At 34.1% G+C, this 20700-nt stretch overlaps 1 protein-coding gene across 1 annotated transcript; it reads left to right on the top strand.

Moving 5' to 3' along the window:
• Positions 1-4350: 4350 nt before the first annotated feature.
• LOC133192024 (electroneutral sodium bicarbonate exchanger 1-like) lies at positions 4351-17528 on the top strand. Its single transcript, XM_061327855.1, has 19 exons — positions 4351-4484; positions 4723-4907; positions 7348-7508; positions 8365-8589; positions 8756-8820; positions 8928-9176; positions 9312-9458; positions 9599-9702; positions 11363-11537; positions 12339-12472; positions 12637-13174; positions 13266-13379; positions 13492-13656; positions 14270-14448; positions 14741-14813; positions 15481-15549; positions 15667-15843; positions 16169-16276; positions 16930-17528. Exons 2-19 carry the CDS (start codon positions 4744-4746, stop codon positions 17218-17220), a joined length of 3138 nt encoding a protein of 1045 aa, XP_061183839.1. The 5' UTR covers positions 4351-4484; positions 4723-4743; the 3' UTR covers positions 17221-17528.
• Positions 17529-20700: the final 3172 nt, after the last annotated feature.

Genomic DNA, 20700 nt, shown 5'->3' with positions numbered 1-20700 from the left:
GTTATAAAAAGTAACTCGTTATAACTTTTTAAACTAGATGTTGTCATAATTAATACAGTAATGCCCGAACGTAGGTTTTTAATTGCATCTGAATGTAATCACCTTCAAATTTGTAATAACGAGTTACTGTAAAATAGGTTTTCATGGAGTCAAAGTTTTGTGGTTTGAGAAAAAAAAATGTTCGTGGGGATTTTATTTCAAAGTTAAAGAAATGCTCTGAGTTGTTATATATTTGAATTTTTACATTTCGTTTGATTTTTGGGTCTCTCCATACCATGAAAACAACGAAAATTAAACTCCCACAAAAATCAGTGACGTCAAAGTAGTTGCCCTGTTAAAACATTCAAGTTTCCTCGTTAATAAGATAAATAACTTGTTCTAAGAAAACAATTCCATATCAGAACATTATTCGTTAACGAGATATCTTAACTCACTGTTATAAGATATGAAATTGTTATCATGACAAAACTTACTCGTTATTTGAGAGAAAAAAAATAGATCGTTATAAAAAGATCGACATAATGTTATACCAACGCATGGCCGTAGGAGGGGGGGGGGATATATCGGCAAAATTATTGGGGGGGGGGGCATGCAGATATATATATATATATATATATATATATATATATATATATATATATATATATATATAATACTAATATTACACTAATATATATATTACTATAGAAAACATAGCTACTATATGCTTGTGCCCCCTCAATAAAAACGTCTGACGACCTTTTTTTTGGCTTGTCAAGGAATTTTGGTAGTTGATAGTGCACCCCCCCCCCTTACTGAAAACTTATGGCTGTGCCCCCCCCCCCCCGAACTGAAATTGCTTTCTACGAGCCTGCAACAAAAAGATATATATATTTCTTTACAGGGAGACACTAACATACAGAGAGTTAGCTTGTTATGATAAGTGAAATTATCTATTACCTTCCCAAAACAAAGTCTATGTACTTTATTACCTCATATACATCATATTACCTACATGTATATAGGGAAAGTGACTCCTATGTTTATTCTTTTTAGACTGCCTTTATACCACCTCTTAATTAATGCTGAGTATTTAAACTAAGCAGTAAAGAGGCGCATTAGTGCCACGTAATATTTTTTTCTCTCTTTGTAATTCTAACATTAAATTGGCTATATCAACATTAGTCTTGGCTTTTGCAACTTTAAAAGTTGGTTAATCCAACTTTAGAATTGACTTTTCTTTCTTGAGAGTTGATACTTTAAAGTTGGTAATTTCCTATTTAATGTTGGTTATACCAATTTCAAAGTTGGTAATTTCAGCTTCAGAGAGTTAGCTTTTCCAAAAATAAAGTTTTAAAAGCTAATATTAGAGTTAGAAAAGCGAACTTATGGTTGGTTTAACCAATTTTAAAGGTACAATTGTTACGTTAAAGTTTTAGAATTCAGAGAATTTAAATCTAACTATAACAATCTAGATTTTGCAAAATTATCGATTCTGTTTAAAATTGCTAGTGTAAAAATATCTTTAAAGTACTACATTCCTTTTATAAAGATTAAAACCATTTTCAATATAATTTTAATTAGAAAGTTATATGCAGAATTAAATTTTGGTCTTAGTCTAAGTTCGTTTGTGAAAGGGCCCCTGTTAGATTGTTATAGTTAGCTTAAAATTTTCTGAATTCTAAAACCGTAACACAATCACCAACTTTAAAGTTACCTTAAAGATTATGGTTGGAAAAGCCAACATTAAACTAGGAACCAACTTAAAAGTTAGAAAAGACTACTTTAACATTGGAATAACCAATGATAATCCAACTTATACCCATAGCTCCTTTTCTTAGGAAGAAATTCTTTAAAATCATAAGTCAGTTTACAATATATGTAATATTCTCAGCAATCGAACTGAATTTGAATCACCATACTTATACTGAATTCCTAAGCTACATAAAACTCTTTACAGACAAAGTTACATAGCTGGTTCCAGTTAATGTTTTACCAAGTCTTTATTTACTTCACACTAAAATATATACAGCAGTGAAGGAAAAACTGTACAACAGGAGTACTGTACAACAATATATTCGATAAGTGGTGTTAAGCCCGGTTTTCACGCTCTGCTTTTTGCTTTTCACTTTACTCTGCAAAGCAGACAGAGAGTTCCTACCATCTGCTAACCATGCCTGCTCTCACTTTTTAACCATATAATTTCATATCTGCTTTGCAGACTAAAATAGAACTTGTTCTTTGTCTGCTTGCAGGCATGCAGTGCAATTAAACCCTTGTTTACACGCTCTTCTTTTGCAGCTCTGCTTCAAAGCAGCTGCAAAAGCAGAGCGTGTAAACTGGGCTTTAATCAGATGTGAACACTTTAAAACTCCAAGCAACTTTAGAAAATCTGAAATCATAAAATGTTACCAAAATCAATACATCAAAACGTAAAGACTTTTCAACACTTATTACAATCATTCCCGAAGGTAAATTAAAGTCCAGGCTTTTTAACATCATAAACAGCTGCTTTTTCAATGAAAATGAAACTCGTAAATTTATTTACCTTATCATTGGTAATTTGCAAAATTATATTATACTGTCACGGTAATCTGTTGAAAAGAAAATTGTAAATATTAAAATATTAATTTAGTATAAATTTTATAAATTATATAATGTCATTAGGTTTTAACTGGCTAAATGTACTAGTAGATACAAAACTTGAAAAGTAAATTTAAAAAATATAATAACAAAATCAAAACATGGCAGTGACCAGGTAGTGGGTAGATATCCCTCTTTATTTAATCTCAAATAGTCAAATTCTAAGTGTGAGGTCTTCGTAGTATTTTGTCATGTAATTTTTCCTCTTATATTGCGCGCCTTTAATAATTCAAACTTCCAATAAGAACACATCACTAGGCTGTAAAAATGAGAGCGTTTTTTTTTTCTATCATTCCCTCAATGTCTGAGAGACTTTTACAACGAAGAAAGTGCAATAACATTGGTTCCTGTGTGAATTGGAAATTAACTTCAAATAATGACAATGGTGTTAATCACTGCTATCACCACATAAAGATTTTCTGCGTTCTTCCGTCTAAAAGGGCGGCAGTCTGGAATATTTTTGCCTCAAAGGAAAAGGAATTACCTGAAATTTTTTTTACATGCATGCTTTATAAGCTGCAATAATATATGAGTGAGAGAGAGAGAGAGATAGGGGGTGGGGATGGGAAGACGATCCTGCAAATTCTTCGTTAACTGTGTCACTCATCAATCTGGACAATGTAATGACGTCACAAAACCCTCTTAATAATACATGTACATGTATTAGTGAATGAATAACTCTAAGGCTAGGTTACAAGGTTAGGTAGGGTGGGAATATACATCATGTTCTACTTCATGAAACCATGTCTTCGTCACAGATATTACAAAACACATTTGTTACACGATTATCACTGGCCGTGAAGCATGTCTTTTAATTAATTAATAATAATTCAGCAGGTGAGGGGATAAAAATTCCTTCATGCTGACATTTCAACAATTCAGAGATTACAATTGCAAAGGAAATGAAAAGCACGTTCATCAACTTTATTTTGAACTGGGAAAGGTTATTTTTTTTTTATTTCAATTTTTTTTTGTTCATCACAGAGTGCCGTCTCCACAAGATTATCTTCCAAGAAAAGTGTAAAATTACTATGTAGCACTCAGCTTGTAATAAACCATTTGAAAAATACTTTGCTGTCTTTTAGTAAATACCTGGAGATTCTTATTAAATTTTAAAAACTAATCAGAAATCAACATTTGAAAGTTTTTTCCACAAAAGTTTACATGAAATGAAAAAAAGAAGTCATAAATTAATTGATAATTCATCATTTTATTGTGAAATAACTCAATATTCATGTGCAACTTTGGAAAGTTTTGGGCGAAATTTGTAAAGTTTTTCCACGAAGATTGATGTATCGATAAATCTGGATTCTTGTGGGGGAAAATAATAAGAACTAAATAAAAATAATGATAATAAAGCAATATAAAACTAGAGTTGTCCTCACCCTTGATTACTTGTTGTTATCTCATTAAGTGACCATTTCTGACACAACATCATGATGATTTACATGTTTAGAGAAAGAAGGAAAAAAACCATGACGATAGGTGTCAATACGGAAAACAGAAAAACACAACAAAAACACACGTGTCTATAGAACGTCTTATAGCGACATTTCTAAGTCTTTTTGAGATCGTCAACAATTGGCTGAACAGTGATTGATGGTTTTACAAATATGTTCAAAGATCCTTAATTTTGAAGTTTGTGTGGACCTTTTTCTTTCTCTAACCAGGTATATAAACAAAATGAAACACCTGAGTTGATCATTTACCTAACATCGCGTCACAAAGTGGACTTGTATTTCACATTTCTACATTAACAAATGGATGTTCTTTTCCTTTAGAAAGTGCTTACATCGGAACTTTGAAATTAACCACACATTGTTGCATTTTTATCTATTAGATACAGCTTAAACTTTATAGAGGTAATTTTTTGGGGGGTGTTAAATTTCCTTCAACAGCGTTATATTAATTAATTAAAATATAACCTATAATGTCTTCACCACTTTTTTGTATTTTTTGTTTAACAGCAATTAATTCTCAAACATTCCTTTTTGATTATGTGGTCATTTATGTTTAGACATTTTCCAACGATATGTGTTTGTTTAAAAACTGATAAATCAAAACAATTCATATAGGAAACAGTTTTACATTTGTCTGTAGAAATAAAGGCAAGCAAACAAAATGGAGGAACAACAAGAAAGCGACTCGAACTCTTGCAGTGATAATTCTTCGCCGGGTGGATATGAAGTTATTGTTATGGATAGTCACGAACCGAGGGACATATTCTGTCAGATGGATATACTACGGCAGTACAACGATGATTACGTGTGGAAAGAACTTCATCGGTAGGGAAAACATTTCTAAAAATATCAATAAATATTAATACCTTTTCTGATGTCCCTGTTTCCTACTTTTGCAATTTGTTTATCATATATTTAAATTTCATGCTTCATTTCTAGAACTGTACATTCGGATATTTTCCTTAAATATATCATGGGAAGAATTTTGACATGTTCTATTTATTTTTATTTTTCACTTTCAGCATTACTTTGTCTATCTCTGAAAGTTTTCTATACGTACAATTTTTTTTTTATCTTGATTTTACAGACCCTGTTAATTGATTACCAGTCAATGGCAGGTCGCTGGCTTCGAAATTCATTGCAGACATGCCTGCAATTTGTTGATTAATTGTCAGCAACTGATTGTCGTTCCGCTTCGTTACACAGTTCTAAAGATCTGTCTTCAATCACAAAATTACATTTGCTGCATCAAAATAATCACTCAAAACTGTGCACGTAGCACAATGTTATCGTTGACATTTAAAAAAAAATATTTTGTTATTATTTTATATAATTAAGTCTTAATGTATTGAATGCTCAATTGAAACTAAAACTTTTTGCAAATTTTTGGAGGATCGGGCGCTGGGTGCGTCCCTCCTTTCATCTTCTGCTGTGAATGTCCAAATAATGAGCACATTGTAGATTGAATATTTAAATTTCCCTGCCCTTTTAAGCTTAACATTGCATAAAACTTTAAACTTTCACACATTTAAATGAATCTTAATTATCATATGCGTCATTATTCCTAATTGCACATCAAGGTGTGCAATGATCCTTTTATTAAATGCTCGTTTCTTGTTGTTAGTCATATCCGACGACCTTACTTGACCCAAACGACAATAATTAGCTTATATTCATCATCAGTTGTGGCTCCTGTATTCACGTGGTCATGAGTATTTTTGTGGCCATGAGTACATATGTACAAATATTAGTCATTGCATAGTGCGTAACTCACTCATTTACACTTTACATGTAAAATATTACTTGATATAATTATATAAATGGTTTCATCTTTCTATAATCATATTGAAGAAATTGAAAGTTCCTTTTCTTTACAAAATTTGGATTGAATGCATTACGATACAATACAGTATTTCCAAAATTATTATATATGTTAGCCTGTATGGCATCAAACCAAACGCTTATTTTCTTTAAAGAATAATCACCCTTTACATTTACAAGCGTATATGTTAAGGGTTTAAGTTTTTTTAAGGACACAGTTTCGCAGAATTGAAAATTACTCGTTTTGAACGCTATATATATATAAACGATCACCAATGCTCGAAATGAAATTTTTTTTTGCAGGCTTTTTTTGTTTGATATTTTAGAACTTCATCAAATTTTCTGATGTAAAAAGAAAAGCAGGATACTCGCATATAACTAAAAGGAAAGTAATGTGTAGCCAAAATGTCACCCATCTATTTCATGAGACAGTTTGCTCTATAAAAAATATTACGATGAATTACGTGCAATGACAGAACAAATACCAACTGACCCGGACATCAGAGGTGTGGACATCGAAACAAATAGACCCCTGAAGTTTGCCCTATTATTTGTCAAGATTTTTTTTTATTATTTCAAGAGATTCAATACAAAATACACGCATCAATACCGAAATGCAGATGCTGTCGAAAAAGTTTACTAAACACGGTCTAAACAAATTCAAAGATTTTTAGGTTTTCCCCTTTTGCTTCAGAAGATCAAGTTCCCACCTCTGGTGTTAAATACCAGTGGCCGTATCACTGGTCAAGGTCCCTCAAGCTCATCAAACATGAATAACAGAATGCTATCACTCATTCACCTAAACCTTGAAGCAATTCATTTTCTTGACAAATCTCAACTATTTTCACTTTTTTTACCCAAATTACAACATATAATCAGTCAACATTTTTCATTACTTTTTTTTTTAGAAAACAATTTCAAAAATTAAGAACTAAAGCACGAAAGGAAACATGAAGTCAGAATGCTATCATTTTATCGACTGATATTTTTTTGGTACGCATATTTTCAGTCATGCATCCTCGCAAATACAAGTTTTCATCTTGATTTCTTTAAAACATACATTTAAAGAATGTGCGACATAAAGTATTAAAATAAAGTATTTAGATATATATTTAATATATTCATATAAAATTTTATTTTCAACAATAAACATGTATATCATTTCAAACTATTTGAAATGTAACATGTAATTAGTATTTCTTCTCAGTCCTCATTTTGCAAAACAGATTTCTTTACAAGATACACATGTATAATACTGTATCATTCCCAATTAAGTAATGACGTGTGAAAAAAAATCAACCCAAAGTATATTCGTGCTATCAAACAGTATCCCCGTATTTGCAAAGGAATTAATGAAATATTTTCGGATAAGAGAAGCATATACCCACACACATCCCCCCTTGAATATTTGTTTAAATGATTGAACAAATGTTAACCTTTGCAGATGGGTCAAGTTTGAAGAGGTACTGGAAGAAAAGGGCAAGCGATGGTCCAAGCCCCACGTTTCCTCCATGTACATGCAATCCCTGACGGAGCTGCACACACTGCTTGCCTCTAACACATGCATCCTGGACATGGAGGCCCTGTCTATGTACGACATCGTGGGTAAGGATTCGATCCAGCAGTGCTATATGTATGCTTATTAATTTGAAGTGTGTAATTTAAAGCTTTTCCAGTGATGTAGTATTTCCATAATGCGCAAAAGATGCCCCTTTCTTTATTAACTTAAACCCTTTTCACGCTTTTCGACCATTGGGATATATAGCTGACCTTCGGAAAATTGGCCAGATCTCTCAATGACCGCTAAGGTCTCTTCAAAGTTTGTGTTCTATCCAAAACATTCTCTCAACGATCGCAAAGGAAACTAATTTTTCAAAGAACGCCCAAGAGCACAGAAAGATTACCGATCTTCCAGTGATCTTCCAGTGCTCTCTTAGAGGTCTTTCAAGAACACATTTTTTTTACGACTAAGGAGTTCTCAGTGGTCTTTTTTCGGTCTTAGGGTGATCTCTCTTGGTCACACCATATCTCTCAACAATTTCCGTACATCTTTCAATGATCTCGATGGGTCAAAAAACAATTGCTTGGCAAAATCTCAGAGGTCACTACAGAAAGCAATGTAAAATCATTTCCAAAGGATCTTTCAGTGTGCGCTCTTTAAGAGCGAGATAGCTAAGAAATCTAGACAGATCACCATGAAATATGGCATTATTCTCAAGTTTTCATCACACAACAAGCGCTTTTTGATCTTCCTAAAAGATTCATACAGAGACAGACTATTCGAGGCTTTTGGAAATCGCTGAGCTATTGGTTGCCCAAAAGGCACCTCAAATCTCCTTGAGTGTAAAGGCGCCTCACGTAACTCTATATTCCATGAAGGCAGTTTTCTGGTATTGTGCCTATAAGCTTTCTTATCAACTGTTCTTTTTATTATTTATATATACTTACTTACTGTTTGCAGATAAAGTCTTAGAAGAGTGGAAGAACGAGGGATCTGTCAGTAACCTGCTGTGGAACCATTTAAGGGCGCTCTTATTAAAGAAACATAAACATCAACACGTCAGGGGCAAATACATAAAGCGACATACGAGCAAAGCGAAGCTGAACGAATCCAAACCAAAACTGAGCCCCGTAAAAGAAATTTCTGAAAGTGTATCTGCGCCAAACCTACACGCTTATCACAATGGTATCATCTCCACTTTTCTAAATTCTAAAAAAAAAAAAATCCTGAAAATTATTTGTTTAAATATGCGTTTTAATTTTTGTATCTAAGCTATTCCAAATCTACTTTATTTTAAATCTTGTTCCATGACCTACCCAAATGATAAATCGTCTATGTTTACATATTGTAGAAGGCTATGAATCGTCCCATTCAAATGAAGATGCATCCAGTGAGCTTCTTTCTTTTGGTTTTGAGGTAATTCTCAAGATTCATTAGTAGTATAGTTGTTTGTTTCTTTATTTTGAAAATATCAATTTAAAAAAAAACTTGTCTAAAGTTACTAACCTCTACGTTTTCTTCAGCTCAATGACAAATTCAAACGAAAGATCCCCGAGGGTGCGGAGGTTCTCAATATAATGGTTGGAGAAGTAGAGGAACTCAAAAACAGAAGACTGTGTGCATTCGTCAGGCTGAGTGAAGCAAAAGATGTCGGCAAAATAACAGAGGTTTCTTTGCCCACCCGTTTCTTGTTCATCCTCTTAGTGCCCCTAGATGATATTGAAGTAGGAGTAGAAATAGGGCGATGTATTGGAACTCTTATGACAGATGAGGTAAAAAAAATTTCAGATAGCATGCGCGCTGAATTATTTAATACTGAATACAATTGGTATTGATATTCAATGACCAACATTGTTAAATAAATTTTGAACTCACTTAATTTTATATTTATCTGATTTTTCTCCTAGATTTTCCGAGAAGCAGCCTACAGATCAACGAATAAGGTGGAAATTTTGTCAGCCGTTTTGGACTTTACTAGTCATGTGACTGTACTACCCCCAGGATGCTGGGACAAAAATAATAGAATCGAACCACCGAAAGTATTGCCTCCAAAAGTTCGTAATATTTTTCTCTTGTCTTTATTATTGTTAAAAATTCTATGATTATTCAAAAAATTCAAATGTCGGTTATGAAAATCATATAAATCTTTAAGAAAAGTGTTGCAATTTGGAGGAAAAAAAATGTTTTTTAATAGGACTCTCGGGCAAATGCAAAGGTTGCGGAGAAGGTGAACAAAACCACGGAGGAAGATGATGATGATGACCCACACCACGACCCCAGCCTGGAACGGACAGGAAGGTTAGTAACTCAATCATTAAATTACTCGTACTAAAACTAGAGCTCAAGGACATCTCCATATGTAGGCGAATGTCATAAAGCTTTGGACGGGGTTCATGCTTTCTTCTGTTTGTTATGTTATTTATCCGTATCAAAACACTGTTTAATATAAAAAAAAAATGAAATGATAAAAACATAAAAATATTAGAAGAGGACCAGAAAAAGGAGTTTATCATCAAACCTACAAAAAACTAACATTCATCATCATCGACCTAATATGTTGTTTAAGAAATAAAGTCCGCGTTATCGAGAATGTTGCAGGATAACCTCCGAGGTCGAGAAATGTTGTCTGAAATATAAAAGCCGAGGCGTTAGCCGAGGCTTTTATATTTCAGACAACATTTCGAGACCGAGGAGGTTATCCTGCATCATTCACGACAACAAGGACTTTATTTCTATTCTACTAACGACTCTAAAATACAGTTGATCGTTTTCTCTATAGGGAAACGAATTAGGTCACCATGTCGCAATTTCGCTGTTCCATTTAACACCAGAGGGTCAATCGATTGCATAAAATGCAGACGATTTCAGCTTTTGCTGGATTAAAAATATCCTTTAATTATTTATAAATTTGCTTGTAACATATATTGATTAATTTTTATGAATGAAAAATAACAAAACCAGTTGTCTATTTCATTGATTTATCAGTAAAATCACGGGAGTGTAAATGTTATGGGGAGGTCCGTAGAACAGCCCCACTTGGCTATAAAAACGATATTTATCAGCTGTTTCAGGCAATACACACGTTTAGACTGCGGAAGACGACACATCGATATGGTCTAAATAAGTATTAGATTATACAGTGAAATATTTATTTCAACTGTACAGATTTGACATGTGTTTCAGATCTGATAATTTTTTGATGACGTTCGTGATTTATTGGAGAATAATGTCCGCGGCATTTCTTTGATCTCGGCAATAATCGTAGTAGAATGACGATTAATGTACTCTTTAACTGACAAAGCCGTATGCTATTTACCATTCTAACAATGTCTATTAACCGAAACAGTTTTCCATTCGCAGAAACAATTCTTAGTGTGCAGTTTGTTTGACCTCCTATCATTCTAATCAACGAAAAAAGACTGAAACTGTGAACATCTATTTATATAGGGAAAAAATTAATGTTTCTGTGAAAAGCAATAAACTGGTTTGGATCTGGTTTGGATCATTGTAAATAGAATTGTATGTTTTTTTTCCAACTTTCTGAGAATATGTATAAGAAATTTTAAAATTTCATCGAATTGGTAAAAATGGACAAAGACGTCATAAAATTGTGTTTCTCATCCATTATCGATTTTTATGTCTATAAATGGAAATCAATAATGTTCAAGAAATGAAAAAAATCAACATGAAAAAAGACATGCCATCATGAATTTATGATAAAACATCAAAAGAAAATGAAAGCAAGGTTAAACTAGAAAATCGTGTAAATTATTCCGTTCCTGATGTACCTTTCCTTGTTTGAATTACAAAAAAGAGCACGATCTTACAACATGCTTTTAAGGTGTTAAACAAACATCACCGATGTCCGTTGTAATTTTATGGCCTGATCGTGCACGCGATGGCGGGCCTCTGTTAAGTAATCTCCACCAGAAATATACAAATATTGATGTCGTTGTAGATTGTTCGGAGGGTTGATACAAGATGTAAAACGGAAATGGAAATGGTACAGAAGCGACTTCACCGACGCAATCCACGTACAGTGTTTTGCATCATTCGTGTACCTGTTTTTAGCGACATTAACACCTAATGTGACATTTGGAGGTCTTCTTGGAGTAGCAACAGAGCAGCATATGGTTAGTGTACGAAAATGACCAAATGTAACAGCGTTCTTACTTTATGCAACAACTACAAAGTAAAATGTCAGAGCTTTAAATCTCGTATGAACATCGATAACAGTAATCCATTGAAAACAGTAACTTACACCTCAGCACACTAATATGCCTTGATTCACACCGAAGTAAATTTTATTGTAACTTTTAAACAAAATATTAAAAAGTCCTCCCCGTGCCAGGAGTGGGTAATTTGCGCGCCTGCTGCCTTCCTTGGTTGTGGTAGTCTCAGTCTAGTGATATGACAAATAGCCGACTACAGTTTTGATTATAGACCCATAAAACACTTTAAATAATGAACTTTGCAGATGTACACTTAAGAAATCCAATTTATCTTAAATCATTAATTCCAGAATTCAAAGTTCATAAAGGCATGACCTGATACTTTTTACCCAGGTATAATTTGTATGAAGCGCGTTAGCTCTTGATGAAAAATATTGAATAAAAAGTAAATATTTGGTCATACAATGTATGAACTGAAATACTTTTCTTATAGTTGCATTCCAATATTTCACCTACGTCATTCAAAAAATACAACAAAAATTGACAAACTGATTAGGGTTTTGTCATGTTGTAAATTTTGTATTTACTGCCACTCGGTAAATTCAAAATTTACAACAACATGACAGTTTATTTCTTCAATGTAGCTTAAAGTACCGCCATGTGACTTGTTATCCGGGGGGGGGGGGGGCGAACTTTATAGAATTTCTTGCAAAGAAATCTAGAAAAAAAAACACAATACGAGAGAGACAACTTATATTTCAGGGCACGATGGAATGTATATTGGCGGCAGCAGTGACGGGGATCATCTTCGCTTTATTCTCCGGTCAACCAATGAACATCCTCGGCAGTACTGGACCAATGCTCGTCTTAGAATCAATTTTATTTAATTTTTGCAAGTATGTCACTAATGTGACCATTTTTATGTTTTGAGGAATTTCGAAAGAGGGGTGGGGGGAGGAAATATACTAGTAAATCTTGTTTGCATGCTTGAAAGCATGACCACTTCCGGCAAAACCTTTATATTTTCCTGATTTATTAAACTATAATAATTTATTTACAGAGAACAAAATTGGGATTTCTTATCGCTGCGCATTTGGGTCGGACTTTGGACAGCATTGTTGCTTGTCGTTATCGTGGCCTTTGACCTAAGCTCACTCGTACGATACATTACGAGATTTACAGAAGAGTCTTTTGCCTGCTTGATTGCTCTCATTTTCATCTATGAAGCATTCAAGAAACTAATCGAAATAGAGCATTTAGCTCCAGTTGAATTACATGCAGAAAGCAAACAACTGCAAGACTGTTTTTGCATTTTCCTGAATAATACGCAATTTGAAAATGGTCATGTTGCTTCGCGCCATGTGAGGTCGGTACAAACAACACCAAGCAGTGAAACCACAACTGCCTCTGGTGCAGTCATTACGTCATGGCCGCTGAACAATTGCACGGAGAATGGAGGTTTTCTTGGAGGGAAAGACTGTCATCCAGGAGATTTCGTACCTGATGTCTTCTTTTTTAGTGTCCTTCTTTTTCTTGGAACCTTCACAATTGCTTATGGTGTGAAGATATTCCGAAACTCCGGATTTTTTCCTAATTTTGTGAGTAAATTTCCTTTTTAAAAAAAATAGGAAAGCATCACCTTTTTGGTTTCAACGAACAATATTAGATTTCATGATTTTTTTCTTTTAGGTCAGAAATACCGTTGGAGATTTTGGTGTACTTATTGCCATCATAGTCATGGTTCTAGTAGACATCTTGCTTGGGATCCCAACTCCAAAACTTACCGTGCCATCAGAGTTCAAGGTTAGTAATTATTTTTTTAAAAGGGGTTAGTTGTTTACAGGCATTCAAATTCAACTTCGCAACTTTGAACAACTGTATTAGGAATTTTATCGTCTTATTTTTTTCTCCCTAGCCAACCAGACCTGACCGAGGCTGGATCATCAACCCAATTAGTGACAAGAATCCATGGTGGCTTATCCTGGCGTCGGCCATACCAGCAGCTCTCGCGACTATTCTGATTTTCTTGGATCAGCAGATCACATCAGTTATTGTGAACAGAAAAGAAAACAAGCTAAAGGTAAAATTAAAATCATCAGGAAATAGCACTTCTAGAACATTACAACTCGTAAAGTGTAATTAATAGACTTTGTATATTGATATACCGGTAGCGGTATCCCACTAGTGGTAGTATGGCGTTCGCTTCGTGATCGGGAGATCGGGTTCTATTCTCGTTCCGGTGCCGCATCAGAAAACGTATAAGATAGGTACATGTAGTGACTGTTCCTATGCAAAGCGCCTGGTATGTGGTATAAGAAGCGAAAGTCATGGGTCTTTTGACTATGTCCATAAAAACGAAGGTATCGTGTCACGGTAGGCGTTGGCACGATAAAGAACTCTCGCTGCTCAATGGTCTTGAGTGCCGAGTATAGGTCTAAATTTGAGGCCCTTCACCGATATTTGGAGTGAAAACTTCTTGCAAGAGACGTAAAACAACAATCAATCAATTAATGTTATGCTGATGCCTGAAAGTGAGTTTGAATTATGACTGCCTACTGTTAGAGATGGTTGAATTATACTTACGTCGAGTTATAGGATTATTTCAAGCCTAGATTTTCGAGAACTTCTGCATTACAGAAAGTTAACCAAGTCCTTTCTAAATATAATGAATAATTCTTTTTTTTTTTTTTTAGAAAGGTGGAGGTTATCACTTAGATCTACTGGTTGTAGCTATTCTGATTATGCTGCTATCCTTCTTGGGGTTGCCATGGTTTGTAGCCGCAACAGTTACCGCCATTGCTCATGTGATGAGTTTACGAAAGGAATCCGAGTGTACCGCCCCGGGCGAAAAACCGACTTTCCTTGGAGTCAGGTTCGTATCACCCCAGGGATACCCCCCCCCCCTTCCTACTCAAGCGCATAGGCACAGTTATTCAACATATTTTTATACATTATTTTTTTGACATATTTCAATTGCGAAAGCCGAATTATATACAGGTACACTGTACATGTATCTTGTCGAATTCTTTTAATGAAAGTTGAGTCGAACACTACACATGGGTAGGGGTATTTTGATTAATTGGAAAAAGATATAAAGAATTGAGGACTCACTGTCTCTTTTTCTTTTATGGGTTGATAGGTCTTTATTTTTTTTTTTGGTACAGGGAACAACGAGTTACTGCCCTTCTCGTGGGTTTATTCAGCGGTTTGGCCGTTCTCATAACATCAGTATTAAAGGTACGCTTTGTTTTTTGTTATTCACAGGCCATTTCATTATTTTGTTTGTTTTTTGAATTTTCCTTTTCTTTTCATTAATATCCAATTTTCACAGACAATCTAAAATTTATTTGAAACTAGTCGTAAAAATAAATGAATTGATGAACCGGTAATTAAAGTGGAAAACAAATAGTATTGTTGTGCATTTAAAATTTTTATTCTCATACGGTTAATGCAACTAAATTCTCTTGAGATGCGTCCTAAAACTGTGTCGATTTAGACAGTGCTAAACATACAAAGATTATACATCGTTCATCACATTAAGGTATTTGTAAAGTAGGTTTTTAGAACAATTAATACTTTCAATGGTACACGTACTTTCTCGGTTCTTAATGGAGCGATTCTTGTAATTAAGATAAAAATGTCAAGCATAATTATCTTAAGAGCTTATCTCAAATATAATTGAAATTGTATACTTTGACTCATTTAGAAATCGAATTTAAATATCATTTACAAAAAGGATAGACATTGTAATTTTGTACTCACAAATAGAAGAAAATACAGAATTTGGTATATAGCATTTTTTCTTACATATGTCAACTACTTACAATACATGCTTATATGAATAATAAAGCAGTCCACATAATGTAAAATAGGGATTCCTTTAATCATAATTAATTTTTTGCAGCACATTCCAATGCCTGTTTTGTATGGCGTATTCTTTTACATGGGCGCATCGGCTCTGAGCGGAATGCAGGTACATAATATTTACACGTCTTTGATTTAAGACTAGAACTAAGGAAAGTAAACCAATTTGATTTTCATGAAATTATAACTGAATTTTTGTAAACATATTAATTTATTTTATTTACAGATGGTCCAGCGAATTTTAATTATATTTATGCCACAGAAATACCAGCCTGACTACAAGTTTCTCCGCCATGTCCCCTTGACCAAAGTCCATCTGTACACGGGGATTCAGGTCATCTGTTTGGCCGCGCTGTGGGCAGTGAAGAGCATCAAGTCCATCAGCATCGTGTTCCCCATCATGGTAGATTCATATATCAGATTTTATCATGTATTTGTCATGTTGTAAATTTTGGATTTACCGGGTGGCAGTAAATACAAAATTTACAACATGAAAACTTGTCATGATGTAAATTTTTTATTTACTGCCACCTGGCAGTAAATTCAAAATTTACATCATGACATATTTGTTCACTTGTTGCTGTCTGAGTAGAATATACACGATTCTTTACTTTGAGACTTAAGGTACAATGTAGTTCCATTTAGAGAAAGCTGGGTAAGAGGCACGTTTTATAAAATTGAAAAGTAAATAGTATTGAGTCATGTTAATATAGTATTTATCATATTAGGTCCTGGGCATATGTTTTCAAAGAAAGGCACTTGACTTCATCTTTACGCAGCATGAATTAAAGTGGTTAGATGAACTTCTGCCAGGCTCCAACATTAAAAAAGAAAAGGTATGTATTTTTGTTTTTGTCGCATTCATCACAATGATTTCTTATGTACATAACTGAAAATGTTCGAGAAGCTTGAAACTTTAATGTTTTTTTGTATTAAAAAAAAAACAAAAAAAAAACCTATTGCAATTCGAGGGGAAAAAGCTATACATTTTTATCTTTTAATTTCGAGACCCAAGCACAAATTAATGTACACACAAAGTATGGATTATTTATTTGATTTTTACTTTTGTGCATTACATATGCATCAAAGTAAATAGCACTTTCATATTTAAGGTTCTGTGTATCAATTTTATGATTGGAACGGTCTGTATGTCAAACCCATGAGGGAAAAGTGTTAATTTATACATGACTAAGGCATACATAGGATTTTTTTTTTTAATTCATTCTTGCATTTTACAGGAGAGCTGAAGTTTTCATTTTGCTTATTTATTGTATACAGATAATAAGATTATTTACTCTGAAAATGATTTAACATAATATCAGTTTGAGAATTGCGGAGTCACTTTGTTTTTTTCCGTCTTTTATGTATTTGGTTAAAATATGGGTAAATAAAAAAACGCAACTTTGAAAGAAAAGAAAACGTGACTGATCGATCACGTGCCATAAGATAGATTTTTATTGTTAACTAAAATTATACATTGTTTTGACAGAAGCCGAAATTGTCCATTCAAGGTGAAAAGAAGCCAAAGACTATAATACGATCGTTGTCAGTCCCAGCCTATAATTACGCTCTACAGCTACAACCTACTGATTTGAAGCAAGGACTGTCAATCTCTAGTGAATCTCTACGCAGACGATCCTGTTATGAGGACATTCAAAACTTCTCTACGAAGCGAAAAATATCGAGTTCGTCACTTCCTGTAAATCTGTCTCTAAGGTGCGAGTCGGCGAAAAATGAGAACAATAACAGGAAAAATGTGTTTGGTTTCAGTGAAGTGTAAATTTCATTTCCATGGCGCAGTGTTTTATACTGTGTGACTATGAAATCATTCCAATCCTTTTCATGCTTTAATTTAAGAAATAATGATGACCACGACTTTATTAGTTGTAGAGTTATTCTATTTATACTTCTGTCATAACTAAAAGTGAGTTGGCATGGTACATGTAGGGTTTAATGAAAACATGTCTTTAATTGAAGCATTTCACACTTGCTCAGATAATGTTTTGATAATTCATGTTTGCTTGTCTTTTAATTTTTTTGAAATTTTTGTGAGTTCATTTCATCTTGGTACATGTAAATCTATCTTCACGGTCATTTTTTGTATATATTTACATTAAGAAAATTAGTTTTACATTATTTAATTGTGTATATCATTAAAAAAACTCACTAAAAGTGATCGAATAAATAATTCCTTTTAGTGTATTCATTATTTTATTGAGAGGAATGCCGAGACATCACGAGTCTGTTCACGAGCGTGCATGGAAGTGATTTTTATCGGCCTAGCAGAAAGGTCGATACAATACATTACGAAAGTTTGTCAGTTGTAAATGCAACAAAGATGTGCATCATCATGCAATGTGTGACAAAGTGGCGCTCCAATATTCAGAATTCGTTACACTACTATAATACTAATATTTTCTTCCACACTATGCAGAAAGCAAGTTTTAGTAGATTAATTCCCACTTACATTGATCATTCTTTTCCATTCATCCAAAAATTTCATGAATCAAATATCAGCTAATTAATCAAACTACGGTAACGATGGAATATTGACCTATCCGAGAGAGTTGACTTAGTACGACAATTTCTTTTTCTTTATTTAGAAAATTAGATCCTCATAAAATGCCAATACACATTAATTTGATAAATGGACATTGCCTTGAAACATGTCTTTGTTGGTCATATTTTTTATTTAAAGGTTATAAAAATATCAATATGAAACCGGAAGCAAAATCGGAGAACAGATTTCTTCCTGTTAAACATATATTACTGATGTCTTTTATACAATGAAAGCTGAATTTTCTGGTCCTAAATCCTTGGATATTAAATTAATGCACTTGATCTTCAGTTCGTATAAATTCTTCATTGATTGTTAATACAGTTCGTAGTCTAGAAATGATGATTCTTTTTCGTTTCTGCATTTGTACATCACGTGGGGGTGAATGACTTTGACAAAATAGGACTCAAATAATTAAATGACCTTAAATTGACAAAGGAGTGATCAAAGAACAGAAACAGACGTGGATCTTTTCTGCTCTATGTTTACGGAATCCCTCATTGGAGGATATAAAAATAACGCCAATCAGTTGTCCAGATCATTGTCCAAGCAATTATTGAAAATAAAAAAAGAAAACTATAGACAGATTTGACTCAAAGATTGTGCATGAAGTTAAGATTTGGTACAACCATTAAAATGCGTCCGTCTGTCTGTCTGTCGTGTGTCATGAGTAAAGATTTCACATTTTCGACTTTTCCTAAAGAAACACTGGGACAATTTTAACCAAACTTACCACAAAGCATCCTTAAAGGGAATTCGGTTATTTTTTTTGGGTTGTTTTTTTTTTTGTTTTTTTTTTTTTGTTGTTTTTTTTAAATAAAGGATCATAACCTCTTTCGAGGGGATATAATTAAAAATTACTAGTAGTGAAAATTTAATTGCATCTTTCAAAAAGCTTTTATTCAAGAACCACTGGGCCGAAAAAGAATAAATTTATGTGAAAACTTCATTACATAGAGTAAATTCAAGTTTGTTCAAATCATGACCCCTGGGTGAAGGTTGGGGCCACAATAAGTTACATGTATCAGAGTTTTACATAGGGATATATAGGAAACAATCTTTAAAAATATTCTTCTCCAGAGCACCAAAGACTTGGTAAGTCATAATAATATGGAGGCATCCTCAGATAGTATAGATTCATTTTTAGGTCACCTGAGTCACTCAGGTGACCTATTGCTATCTGTTCTCGTCCGTCGGCGTGCGTCGTGCGGTGTGCGTCGTGTGTTAACATTTGAACATTTTTAGCTTCTTCTCTGAAACCGCTTAACCAACTTCAACCAAATTTGGCATATAGCATCTATGGGTAAAGGGGAACAAAAATTATGAATTTCATGGTCCCTGCCCCCCTGGGGCCTGAGGGGTGGGGATAAAACCACTGAAAATAATGCAATCTTTAAAAATCTTCTTCTTTACTCCTGGACATCAAGCAGTCAAACTGTTGGCATCATAGTAATAAGCATTGAGCCCTCTACCAAAATTGTGAAATTCATGGCCCCAGGGTCAGGGGTTCTGGTGCTAGGGTGGGGCTATATAGATCATATAGTGAAAGTGCATTATTTCTTTGAAGATCTTCTTCTCTGCTCCTGGGTATTAAATAAACTAACTAAGTACAAAGTCATGATGAGCAAGAATGCCTCTTCCAAAATTGTGAATTTCATGGCCCCAGGGTGAGGGGTTCTGGTTTTAGGGTGGGGCTCTATTGATTATATAGAGAAAATGCATGGATTCTTTGAAAATCTTCTCTGCTCCTCGGTATTAAATTAAGTAACTAAGTACATAGTTATGATGAGCAAGAATGCCTCTTCCAAAATTGTGAATTTCATGTCCCCAGGGTCAGGGGTTCTGGTGTTAGGGTGGGGCTCTATTGATTATATAGGGAAAAGGCATTAATTCTTTGAAAATCTTCTTCTCTGCTCCTGGGTATTAAATAAAGTAACTTAGTACATAGTTATGATGAGCAAGAATGCCTCTTCCAAAATTGTGAATTTCATGGCCCCTGGGTCGGGGTTCTGGTGGTAGGGCGGGGCTCTATTGATTTTATAGTGAAGATGCATTAATTCTTTGAAAATCTTCTCTCTCCTGGGTATTAAATAAAGTTACTCAGTTATGATGAGCAAGAATGCCTCTTCCAAAATTGTGAATTTCATGGCCCCCGGGTCAGGGGTTCTGGTGTTGGGGGGGGGGCTTTATTGATTATATAGGGGAAAGGCCTGAATTCTTTCAAAATCTTCTTCTCTGCTCCTGGGTATTTTTCAAACAAAGGAAGTGCATGGTTATGATAAGGAAGAATGCCTCTTCCAAAATTGTGAAATTCATGGCCCCTGGGTCAGGGGTTTTAGTTGGGGGGAGGGGGGGAGAGCTCTATTGATTACATGGATATAGTGAAAATGCATAATTTCTTTCAAAATTTTTTATCTACTACTGGTTATAAACTAAAGAAACAAGTTATGATGAGAAAGGGTGCTTCTTCCAGAATTGTGAGTTCGTGGCCAATTGGTCAGATGTTCTGGTAAGGATGGGGCTTTGTTTATTTAATAATATGGTGAAAATGCATTTCTTTGAAAATCTTCTATGCTTCTCTGGATGTTCAAGGCAAACAGAGTAAAAGTTTTAATATGCAAGGGTATTTTTACCAGAATTTTGAACACCTGGACCATTTAGTCAAGTTTTCTGGTCCTGGCCAGGGCTCTATTAACTTGCATG

Source organism: Saccostrea echinata, unplaced genomic scaffold (genome assembly GCF_033153115.1).
Source record: "Saccostrea echinata isolate AGI-Se365-2 ecotype Australia unplaced genomic scaffold, CSIRO_AGI_Sech_v1 ptg000025l, whole genome shotgun sequence".
Lineage (NCBI taxonomy): Eukaryota > Metazoa > Mollusca > Bivalvia > Ostreida > Ostreidae > Saccostrea > Saccostrea echinata.
This window is presented reverse-complemented; position numbering and strand designations above follow the sequence as displayed.